General features: G+C 40.7%; 1 protein-coding gene across 1 annotated transcript in view; it reads right to left on the reverse strand.

Moving 5' to 3' along the window:
* Positions 1-5,095: 5,095 nt before the first annotated feature.
* The window catches only part of PTDSS2 (phosphatidylserine synthase 2), a 40,297-nt gene continuing 33,167 nt past the window's right edge, over positions 5,096-12,225 (reverse strand). Inside the window, exons 10-12 of the mRNA XM_056851169.1 lie at positions 10,763-10,908; positions 6,364-6,549; positions 5,096-5,407 (exon numbers count right to left, since the gene is read on the reverse strand). Coding sequence (XP_056707147.1) covers positions 5,263-5,407; positions 6,364-6,549; positions 10,763-10,908 — 477 coding nt within the window. The 3' untranslated portion in view covers positions 5,096-5,262. The remainder of the gene's footprint in view (positions 5,408-6,363; positions 6,550-10,762; positions 10,909-12,225) is intronic.

The following is a 12,225-nucleotide window of genomic DNA, read 5'->3' on the forward strand; positions in this document are numbered from 1 at the left end:
ATGGGATAAGAGGACAAGACCTCTTATGGATTCACAGCTGGCTGAAAAATAGGAAGCAGAGAGTAGGAATCAATGGTCAGTTCTTCCAGTGGAGGGATGTGAGCAGTGGGGTCCCTCAGGAATCTGTTTTGGGACCGGTGTTTTTCAACCTGTTCACCAATAACCTGGAGTTGGGGGTGAACAGCCAAGTTTCCAGATGACACCAAATTATTTAGGGTGGCTAAAACAAAATCATACTGTGAAGAGGTCCAAAAGGGTCTCTTCAAACTGGAGGAATGGGCATTAAAATGGCAAATGAGATTCAATGTGAGCAAGTGTAAAGTGATGCATATTGGGGCAAAAATCCCAGCTTCACATATACTCTGATGGGATCTGTGCTGGCAGCGACAAACCAAGAAGGGATCTTGGGGTGGTAGTGGTGGATCGCTCGATGGAGATGTCAACCCAGTGTGCAGCTGCTGTGGAAAAAGGCAAATTCCATGCTGGCCATAATTACACAAGGAATAGAGAATAAAACTGCTGCTTTCATACTGCCCTTGTACAAATCTATGGTGAGACCACGCTGGGAATACTGTGTACAGTTCTAGTCACCACACCTAAAAAAGGATATTGCAGAGCTTGAGAAGGTACAGAGAAGAGCAAACAAAATGATCAGGAGACTAGAGCAACTGCCCTATGGGGAGCGGTTAAAAAAGTTTAGGGCAGTTTAGCTTGGAAAGAAGGCGGTTAAGGGGAGACATGATAAAGGTCTATAAAATTATGCATGGTACGGAGAGAGTGGACAGGGAAAAGCTTTTCTCCTTCTCTCATAATACTAGAATGTGGGGTCATCTGCTGAAGCTGGAGGGTGAGAAATTCAAAACAGATAAAAGGAAGTATTCGATACTTCCAGATCCCTAGACATGAACGCCTATGCACATGCGGTTTAAACTTGTTAGATACAATTGACCACATCCTTTTAGATTGCCCCTTCTATGTGACTCTGCGGGATAAACTGCTATCTACTTTGCTCCAGTACAAGACATACAGGAGTAATGAAGCGAAATGCAAATTTCTTTTGAGTGACCATGATCCCAAAATTACTGCTACCGTGGCTGAATTTCTTACAGGAGTTCTTAAAGAACAAGAAAAGTTTTATTAACCCGACTGTAACTTATATGTATTGCCCTTTGGAGGTATTTTGTTGTTGTTTTTTCTATCTCTGTCTTTGGTATGCCAATAAAGGTTAATGAAATGAAATGAAAAAAAGGAAGTATTTCATCACCACACAACTCATAGTTAAATTGTGGAACTCCCTGCCCCAGGATGTGGTGATGGCTGCCAACTTGGAAGGCTTTAAGAGGGGAGTTGGACATGTTCATGGAGGAGAGAGGTATTCATGGCTACTAGTTGAAATGGATACTAGTCATGATGCATACCTATTATTTCCAGGATCAGAGGAGCATGCCTATTATATTAGGTACCATGGAACACAGGCAGGATAATGCTGCTGTAGTCATCTTGTTTGTGGGCTTCCTGGAGGCACCTGGTTGGCCACTGTGTGAACAGACTGCTGGACTTGATGGGCCTTGGTCTAATCCATCAGGGCCTTTCTTATGTTCTTATGATCAAGCATCTCATAGTGTGGTTTTGGGTTTCCAGCTACACAGGAAGTGCCACACCTTTACTCTGGCACCAGGTATGGCAATCTCAGCATATCCACTCTTCCATCATGACTGTAAAGATATGTTCAGCAGACGCTCTCTGCATGTTGCTAACAACCGATAAACCAAAGGCAAATTCAAAAGAGGAGAGGCTCCAGTAACTTAGACTGAATTCTGCTCATTATGATGCATGATCCTGGCCTACCATACTCCACCCCCCTTCAATAACTTCTTCCACTGTGGTCCATGCAAAGGAATCTTAGGGAGTGTAAATAAGTCCCATGAGAAAAAAATATTGCACCAGTAACCACTATAAGATGTATTAAAATTACTTTAATATTAAGGCAGACAGCTAGATGAGGGCATTGAAAGATATAGGACTACAAGATGGGGGGGGGTAACACTTTCTGCTTACAGCAGTGTCTAAATTAATATCCATGGTCAGTAATATTAGTAACACAGCTGCAGCTCATTCTGTACCCCTTGACACCTATTAAAATATTGCAACACAAGCCCCCGCTGAACCTTCACTCCGGGAATCACAGCACTACTACAGCAAAAGATCAAATTGCACAACCCAAAAGAGGAGTCAAAGAGCTCTAGTTTTCTTAACCACAGACTAAGGAACTGATATTCCAGCAATGAGAACTCCAGCTTCCAGCACTTTAGGTCATGCTTGTCTTATGGCCTCTTTCAAGGCATACAAACGGGACTAAATTTAATTAGAAGAAAAACCTCAAAGCCAATTTAGTGCCAGCTTGCATGACTGGCGTATTAGCCCCAATTCTACGAACAAGCAACTAGATAGTAGCACACCACCTTGTTATTGTTAGCACAACTGAGTAGGCTGTTTGTATTGGCAGCTCAGAGGATATATTTCACATCAGCCTTCATCCCACCCACTAACTTCTCAATCCTAGGTTGTTGCTTATCCTTGACTACCAAATTAAAGGAAAATGAAATTGAGCATGTAGTTTGATCCATTCCTAGTCCTGCTGGCAGCTGGGTTATAAATTTTGCAGCAGACCCACCAACAAACTATAGAGGGAGGGGGTCTTGAAAACTTCAGAGCTGTCAACCCAAGCAGGAAAAGTCTCCATGAAGCAATCATTCAGAGCAAATTCCAACACTAGTAATAATTTTGGGATATTTTGAGAACTACACAGTGCTCACTGGTTTAAGGATACTATAGCTTTTAATTCAGTGCAAAACTGCTTAATTTTATTTCAATAGGAAATTAGGGAATTTAAGATGATAGATCTGAAACATTGGACACAATTCTGCTCAAACTGTCCAGGTACCCCTAAAATCAACCAGACATGTTATGCCTCACTTCCTCTGGGCAGCATCCCACTATCCTATGATATTAGATATCAAACCTGGATCAATTTGGAGCATTTTAGAGCCACATAACACTTCCTTTCAGCACCTCCACAATTAACACTCAATTGTGCACCCAGGATTTTTCACTGCTTTTATAAAACCATAGCTACAATATAACATCCAGTGAGACCAGAAACTCCCCCCAATACACACACAGAGTTTGCAACTCCAGGGTACATCAGCAAACATCCTTTTATTACACTTGTTCAGTTATACAGACTAACTGTAAAACTCAACATGTCAATGAACAAATATCAGTATAAAAGTAAGTCTGAGCGCAGGTCAATTTCAACACGGGAAACAGTTTCCCCGCCTCTTATGCTTCAAATTTTATGTAATTGGTTCCTAAAAGAAAATTACCAACTATCAAGTTCTCCCCATTGCACTTGTTACCACCAGAATTACATAGAGGACATTACAACACAAAATTACAAGAAGGGCAGAGTACACTAGTACAGGAACAGACTATATGCCTATGCAAGCCTCATAAAACTGGGGTCACACCAGCACAAGTACTACCTCTAGCCAGTTCACAAGACAGGTACAAAATGAACCTGCAGTTTCAAAAATGTACTGCATCCATATGTAGGAAAGGCTTCTTATATGTACCGGCTCAAGTCAGCATATGCCCTTAAGAGATGTCTGTTAATGTCTAGTTACAGCCCACAGTATACTCCTGAACAGCAGATAAATTCTAATTTTAAACACCAACCAAAGTCTTATTATATTAATGCATAAATCAATAACCTTCATGTGATCTTCCTCATACTGATTATGAAGATGAGTTCCTTCACTCGTGTAATGTGCTAAAGGTTGCTTCATTTGCTGAACTTTGAAAAATTCATTTAAATGGAAATGTTTTTATTTTGCCCTGCTGAAAGTGTCCATTGTTTAAAAGAAAAATATATTAGTGTCATTGTAGAAACAAGGGAAAGGCAGACTTTTAGTATTCAAGTATCAACTGAAAGGGAGCCAAGTTCTGTGCATTGTGCTTTAACCAGCAGCATGTTTAGAGATTTTTATGGGGGTGAGGGTGGCAAGACGAGGCTTAGAATGTTTAGCTTATACTCACTTCAAAATGAACGGCTAAAAGTTTCAACCGATTTAGGACTGATGAGATAAAATGTGATTCAGCGTTACGCATAAAGAAAAACCTGCATAGCTGTTTTAGGAATGTGCAACAGGTTCCTATGATAACAACTGCCATCATAGAAAAGGCGTTTATAAACATGGACACTATTTTGTCCAAGCTTTGATCTGGGAGGCGAGATCAACACAAGACAGCCGGCACCCTTGACCTGGAGGCTCTGAGGTAATGTCAGCCGCAGCCTTCAATCATTCAGGGGAGGGCTGTGTGGACTGCAGTTGCTTGTCCCCATCCCCACAGTATTTAGTGCACTTAAGCTACTCTGGAGGCTCAAACAACACCCTCTATCTTGCAAAACAGGGGTCCGTGGTCGAAGCAAGCACAGCCTCGGAGGCTCTGTGGAGGAATAAGGCAAAGAACACACAGCTTTCGTGGGTTAACTCTCCTGCTTATGTTAGCTTTCAATGGCTCTATTTACCTAATGGCCAGCAAAGTTAACCTTGCTGACCTAAAGAGATGATCAGGGTAGAGATGGACTAAGAGGTATTATGTCATATAAAACTAGCAGGCGGCTTCAAGGTAATGCAACTTTGCTTTGAGGACTAGGCAGCTAGGAATCAGGGCACCTCTGGGACAGTCTCGACAGTGGGCTGCACAAGTTATGCAGTTTGTTCTCATGCTTCAGTCTTGCTGGTAGTGCCCCTAATAGGTGAATGAATCAAAAGGACATGAGTATTACACCACAGTTCATGGCAGCTGTTTCAGCAGAAAACACCCAACTGTTCTTTACAGTGCACATAATTCCATAAAATGTTTTTCTGATGCCCCAAGTGGTAACAGCGTTCCAGAACTGGGGCTAGTGGGTTCCCTTTGCACCTGTCCAAGCCTCCACAATCTTGCTTTCTGCAAGATGACACAAATGTTTAAAAACACACTGAGATGGACGCCCCCTTTGTGGGAGGGAACCATTGCTTCAAGTTAGCTGTAAACTTCTTCTGCGAACAAGATTAGGTGGCATCTTTCCCAACTCGATTCTCCACATACGAGAAAACATTGAAACTTACAAAATTAGGTAGGGTTAAACTTGCAAGTCAAGTTACACTGACTTCAGTAAAATAATCCACTTAGCCCTTAATTTGTTACTCAAGTTCAAAGTTTTTTCTCTCTCAATTTATTCCCATTGTGCTCATCTGCCAAAGCAGAATGTCCATCCCCATTGCGCAGACACTTGTCCTTCTTGTACTTGTGTTCCTCTTTTTGCCTTCTTATCTCTTTGTACCGCAAGGTGATATCACTAGAAACAAAACAGAACATATTAGTGGGAAAGGTTTCAAGTCATGCTGTTTTTCGTTTACAAGAAGAAATATCTACTGCACTTTCAAGGAAGAGGGGGAAAGAGTTCTGTCCTTTCTTGCTCTGTTTATTCCCCTGAACAAGGCAGTATACACTGACTCCATAAACACTAAATATTTCCTAATTCTGAAGGAGGAGGAAGAGAAGTGGAAGAAGGGGAAGAAGAAGAGTTGGTTTATATATGCCAACCTTCTCTACCACTTAAGGAATAATCAAACCAGCTTACAATCACCTTCCCTTCCCCTCCCCACAACAGACACCCTGTGAGGTAGGTGAGGCTGAGAGAGTTTTAAGAGAGCTGTGACTAGCCTAAGGTCATCCAGCTGGCTTCATGTGTAGGAGTGGGGAAACCAACCTGGTTAACCAGATTAGCGTCCACTGCTCGTGTGGAGGAGTGGGGAATCAAACCTGGTTCCCCAGATTAGAGTCCACCGCTCCAAACCACTGCTCTTAACTACTACACCACACTGTAACAACAGGTACTACAGCAGCATTGCAAATAATCAGGGGGTAGTAAACAGCTCACCTCCTGAGTCTCCCCCACCCCAGAACACAGGGAAAGAACTACTACACATACCGCCTCTACTGGAGATAACAAAGAAGCTGAGAGCAGCTGCCGTCTATTAGCTCTGCACTGTTTCTCCAAAGGATGGCCCTAATGGTAGCAGCTCCCACTCTACCCTGGGCGTCCCAGAAGTATCTAGCTGGCCACAGTTTGAATCAGCATGCTAGAAAAGATCGACCCTTGTAAAGAACTGAACACTTGGTCTGATCCAGAAGATTTCTTATGTTGGTCTGATCCAGCAGATTTCTCCTGTTGTGATTTAAAGGTTACCAAGAAAATATACAATACAAGATTAATAAATTAGTACAAGGATTTTTTTTGCTGTGGCTTACCGAATGAAGAAGCGCCATACTGTCCATATGAGCACAAGCATGATTCCAAGGATCCAGCACTGAGTAATGTAGAAAGGAAGTGACAACATTAAGGTGTACGGATCGTATTTTACCACAATAAGGAATTCTGTGGCCGTGATAGCAGCAACCAGCCAAGCCTGCTGACCCAACTTCTTATGGAACTTCCTGCAATAAAATAACACCCTTAGCTTATAGGCACAGCAAGCTCTTTATTCAAAGCGGTCTTTACAAAGCAAAAATAGAATACACAGCATTCTAGAAACTGCGGATTTAAAACTATACTACTCCTTTGCATGATTCTTTGTTGACTATATGTAATAGTATTAAAACAGACACTGAAAGATAATAAAAGAGCCAAGATTACTTAGGAGTTAATAGTAATGTAGCACGTAATATAGATTAAATGGCAAAGGGTATTTTGAAGTAGTAGAAATAGTATTAGAAGGTTTAATTATGATACCTACAATAACAGTAGTTAATTGAGAAACAACTAAACATATGTAGTAGAAATATTGTTGAAGGCTTTCACGGTCAGAGTTCATTGGTTCTTGTAGGTTATCCGGGCTGTGTAACCATGGTCTTGGTATTTTCTTTCCTGATGTTTCGCCCGCAGCTGTGGCAGGCATCTTCAGAGGAGTAACACTGAAGGACAATGTCTCGAGAGACACTGTCCTTCAGTGTTACTCCTCTGAAGATGCCTGCCACAGCTGCGGGCGAAACGTCAGGAAAGAAAATACCAAGACCATGGTTACACAGCCCGGATAACCTACAATAACATATGTAGTAGCTTTAGCGGAATTAGCGAATGTTTTATACAAGAACAGAAATAGGATTTAATTAAAGAAATGATGAGGGTTGTGGTCGTGCCAGAGGAAATGATGTATATATCTCTTTTATTCCCCCCCCACCTATTTTTTCTCTTTCTGTACCCTCAAAAATTTAATAAAATATTTTTAGAAAAAACTATACTACTCATTTGGAAAATGTCTACCATTACACCACCCATGTTATCAAAACATTAGTTTCAGCTGTTTTTCTACACCTTGGGGGAAATCCAAAAGGTTATTTCAGCATTCAAGCAGCGCGGTTTCAGAAGCACCTGAAGGCAGGTATGCTACCATATAGTTAATAATACCAGTGCCATGAGGCAACACCAGGGGGAAGGCTTTGGCCTTTCTGTCCTGTTTGTCAGCCCTCCAAGGCAACTGGCTGACTACTATGTGAAACAGCAAGCTGGACTAGAAGGACCATGGTCTCATCCATCTCTTATGCTCTTAAGTGTACTTCAGTTCAGCATAAGGAGTTGAAAAAAAAAAAAGGTAACCACCACTGTACGCATAATTGCACTTAGGTGTGTTCTTGGACCCTTTGCTTCCTAATGTTTGTCTTTCAATGGATCTCATATGATCCCCAGCCTCTCCTGATATGTATACACGCGATGCAAACGTTGGTTAGAAGTAATATCCACACTTCTGTTAATGAGACTAGATTCCATATCATGGCAGTTTAATTAACCCGGCTCATCCAACACACTGCTTTAGTAACTTTACCAAACAAGATTAGGGAAAAAAAGAATAATTTGTTATGGCTCAACTATCCACATGGTGCAGTGGGAAGAAAATTTTATTCCAATATGCTAACAACCCCTACATGTTCCTCGTTCAGCTTCCTCAGGGGGATCTATACATATGTCAGGGGAAAAAAGGTTAATATCTTAACTGTTTCTCTGTTAAAATGCATACCAAAACAATGATAAAAAGCATGTTTTAAAAGAGAGAACTTCTGAGCATATTCAAAGAACCAAAAATACTGCTTGGAACTTAGAATCATGCAATAACAATTATTGCAAGCATCAAACAACAAGAGAGAACCAAAGTTATTAATTTTTAAAAAATTAATAGAGTGAATAAAGCCTTTTTAACCAAAAATCTATACTGACCTGTGGAATATAAAAGCATCAATGCTTCCCTAAACCAGCTTTGAAAAAAATGTTCTGTTCTCACTCCGCATTTATCTAAGTCAAAGCCAGCCAGGAAATGTTTTATTTAATCCATGTGGTACCAAGGGTGTCAGCTAAGAATCCACTCTGCTTCCCTTCTACGAAGAATCTTATCATTCTGGCTATCAGATTTACATATAGCCCAAAGGAAGAAATCAGTTGGGGCATGATTATGTTCTAAAAATGTTGTACCAACGGTGCACTTATTTTTTATGTAAGTTATTACATTTATGTTATCCAGTGCACACCTTAACTTTCCTTTGTATTTTATCCACATATAATTTGTCACATGGACATCTGATCACAAAAACCGCCCAGAGCTGCATGTTGTAAAATGCTTTAGGGTGTACCATTTTTTATCATGTGGGTTGATAAAATCCTTCATAGAGCTCATGAATCTGCAGAAGGTGCAGTTTTTCAGGGAAAATGATCACTTGGTAAACTAGATCCTTGTACATTACATTTCGACCTGTTAACCCACATGACAAAAAGGGTTATTAACATATTGGAATAAAATTTCTTCACACTACACCATTGTTTTTTCTTCATCTCTTTGTTCCAATTGGTATGGCCTTTTGTTTTCTTGTCAGCTATCCACATGCAAACATTTTTGTGTGCAATTTCTCCTTAGTATTAACAAAACAAAATTGCATCACTCAAGAATACAAAACTGCTAGTGAAATTTGAAGTAAATACTTGAAAATAAGCACTGACAGATGAATTCGTGTTTCTACAATGGGTAATAAAAGCATGCATTCAATATTGCTTTATTGCCTTAAATACCACTTCCTGAAAAAACCTACAAAAAGGGCCATTTGGAAACACTGGTTGCTAGCAGCCTTACCCAGTAAGCTTAATCTCAGGCCTTTTTATTCATTCTACTCACTGGATAAATGCTTGTCAGTGAGGAGGGATAGTGATTTCTAGTCAGGCATCCATTCCCCACCTTCACATCTGCATCTGCCATTCTTTCAAGGCAGGGTCAAGCCTGCTTTTCCAAGCCAAGCACTGCCTTCATATCTTAAAGGAGAAAAGGAATCTTTTTCTTTACCCCAACCATGGTTAGTCAAGTTGAGCGAGGGGGAACAGGCAGAGTTCAGCAACACTTTCTTCCTTCTTTCCTTCCTCTAAAACATGGATCCTGGTAGGGAGTACCTCTCATACACTCACTACAACATTGGAAGTATTTTCAGGAGTGAATGGCAAAGGTAGCACCCCTCAATCTTGATGTCCTGGATGGCAGCTGTGCATGCCAGTGTCAGGGTTCATGGGCAAGCTAAGTGCAGCACTGTATTGTTTCCCCTTCAAAATGAATGACTGCAAGAGAAACCACTGTAGTGCAAGATAAACCAGCCAGCTGTCCCGTGTGATCCTTGTTTTACACTCAACATACACACGCATTATTTACTCTGTACTGTGTTTCAGATCACAGAGCCCATAATTTGGGGTCCTACAGAGATAAATGAGAGCCCATTGAAAACCAAGCCGGCCCTATCTGGCTTCCAACAGTTTCTGTTTCTTAGACCACAACGATTAAGATCTGGCTTTGGAATGTCAATTTAGAGTTTTAAGATTCTGCACAGAATTTTATAAAGATTGCTTTGATCACATTTGGAATGTATCCTTATTCACTAGATTAATGTTATTACCAAAGGATACAGAGAAATCATTTACAATGGACAAATAAGTTTTGTAAACATTGAGCAGTTTTTATTATGTACTGGAATAAAAAAGGTAGAGGTAACACATCTTCTTTTGCTTTCTATGTTGTACCCCCCTTCTTTTTTCTTTTCATTAAGCTATTATATAATGTATGTAATAAAAAAGAATTGATATAGCCATAAATATACCATGCAAAAAGAAACTAAGCAGCCTTTTCAAAACTTTGCAAACCTCACGGCTAAACCACATACCATGGGAGTATTCACACGTATGTATTAACATATAAAGTAAGGATGTGCCTGTTTTTGGTTTTTGTTTTAAGTGTAAGGGAGAGGTAAACCCTACTATTTCCTACATCTTAACCTGGCATGTTACCCTAAGTATTCGCATCCAGGCCTACTGCATTACTAGAAGACAGCAAGGCCAGCAAAAAAAAAATGCTTCAAGCAATGGTGTGCAGTGTTGGGGGGGGGGAGGTTTAGCTAGCCCCACACTCTTATTTTCTCTAAAAATAGTCCCACTCCCACTTTCCCTGTGGTCGGAAACAATCTGTTCTGTGTTTGAAAACAAAAAGCCTACAGATATCTTTGCTGCAGAGGCACTTGTCCATTGCTCTGCCTGTCCCTTGATTCACACAAAGTTGCAACAGCCCCCAGTAGTTCCAAAAATAAAACAAAAGAAAGCAATTATTCTACTTGAACAAGATGAATGGCTTACGGGTCATCCATGAAGTCATAGATTTCTCTCATGGCTACACCACCCACGTTCACAAAAAAGACAAGTCGCAGCAGGACCAAGTAGTGTTCTGGAGGCATCCAGAGGACAAACTTCAAGTAAAAAGTGTTCAGCTCTGCCAATAAAAACTGACAGACACAGAACTTAATCATTTAACTTCAAGAGACTTTCAAGCATTCAAATCTAATATACTATAATTTTGGAAAGCATAGAAATTGGGAGTATTCTTGCATCATGAACAAAAATGCCTCGCAAAGCACTGATTTAGTTGTTTTGCATTCTACGAAATTCAATTTTCACCAGTTCTTAATCTGCACCCCTTTTGCAGCGCAGTCACCAGTATAAAGGCACTGAACTGCCATTCCCTACCATGATCAAATTATTGACTGGAGTGGTCCTAAACAGTACAATGAAAGGCACTTCCAGCAATATCTACTCAAATTTCATAATAAGCATAATGGAATTTATCCATTTCTCATTGTTTGCCATAGTTTATAAACTCAAACCCATAAGGAGTACATGGGCTTGGATCCCATCTAGAATTTTCACATGTGCAGGAGGGGCAATTTTTATGGATTTCTCCCCTCCTCCAGGAAACTGACCCCCAAAGCTATTCCTGGGTTGCCCCAATCCCCAAGGATCAGCATTTCAGCGGGCAATTTTTGCTGCTATAGGAAGGGGAAATCAGCAAAAATCACACAACCCTCCTTGCATCCAGAGAATTCTAAGTGGGATCCAAGCTACAGTGTCCTACTGGATCCACTAAGATATAGCAACAGCCAGATGTATTTCAAAATATTTTAGAATTCCCAAATATTATGGTCCACTTAAACTACGTTATTCAAGTGATTATAGCAGCATTTAAAAATATACACTTTAGATCAATGTTCTCAAAACAAGTATGGGAGCTCAGTGGCGGGGAGGCACAAGTTTCTCCTAGATCCTTTTGCAGGATTTTGCTTATGGCAACCCCGTAGGGTTTTCAAGGCAAGAGACATTCAGAGGTGGCTTGCCATTTCCTGCCTCTGCGTGGGCTGAGAGAGTTCTGAGAGAACTGTGACTGGCCCAAGGTCACCCAGCAAGGTTTATGTGGAGGAGTGGGGAATCGAGCCCAGTTCTCCAGATTTGAGACTGCTGCTTTTAACCACTACACCACGCTGGCTCTCTCCTAGATCCTTTTACCACAAGTAAATGCTTATAATTTAATAGATGCAGAATGTCAAAACATACCTTCTCTCCAGATCCCCATTACAAATCAGGAAGCTGTGTTTTTGTCCCTTTTGGGTTGCCCCACTCACACATGAAACAAACAGCTTTGGGAAGACAGGATGCTTTTTGGATTTCAAAGTCTGTATATCATCAGGAAAATTATAGATGCCATGGACTCATAAGACCCCTTCCCACTTTTTTTGTTTGACTGGCTTGCTTTTGGCATGAATGAAGGA

The sequence above is a fragment of the Euleptes europaea genome, chromosome 6 (assembly GCF_029931775.1).
Source record: "Euleptes europaea isolate rEulEur1 chromosome 6, rEulEur1.hap1, whole genome shotgun sequence".
Classification (NCBI taxonomy): domain Eukaryota; kingdom Metazoa; phylum Chordata; class Lepidosauria; order Squamata; family Sphaerodactylidae; genus Euleptes; species Euleptes europaea.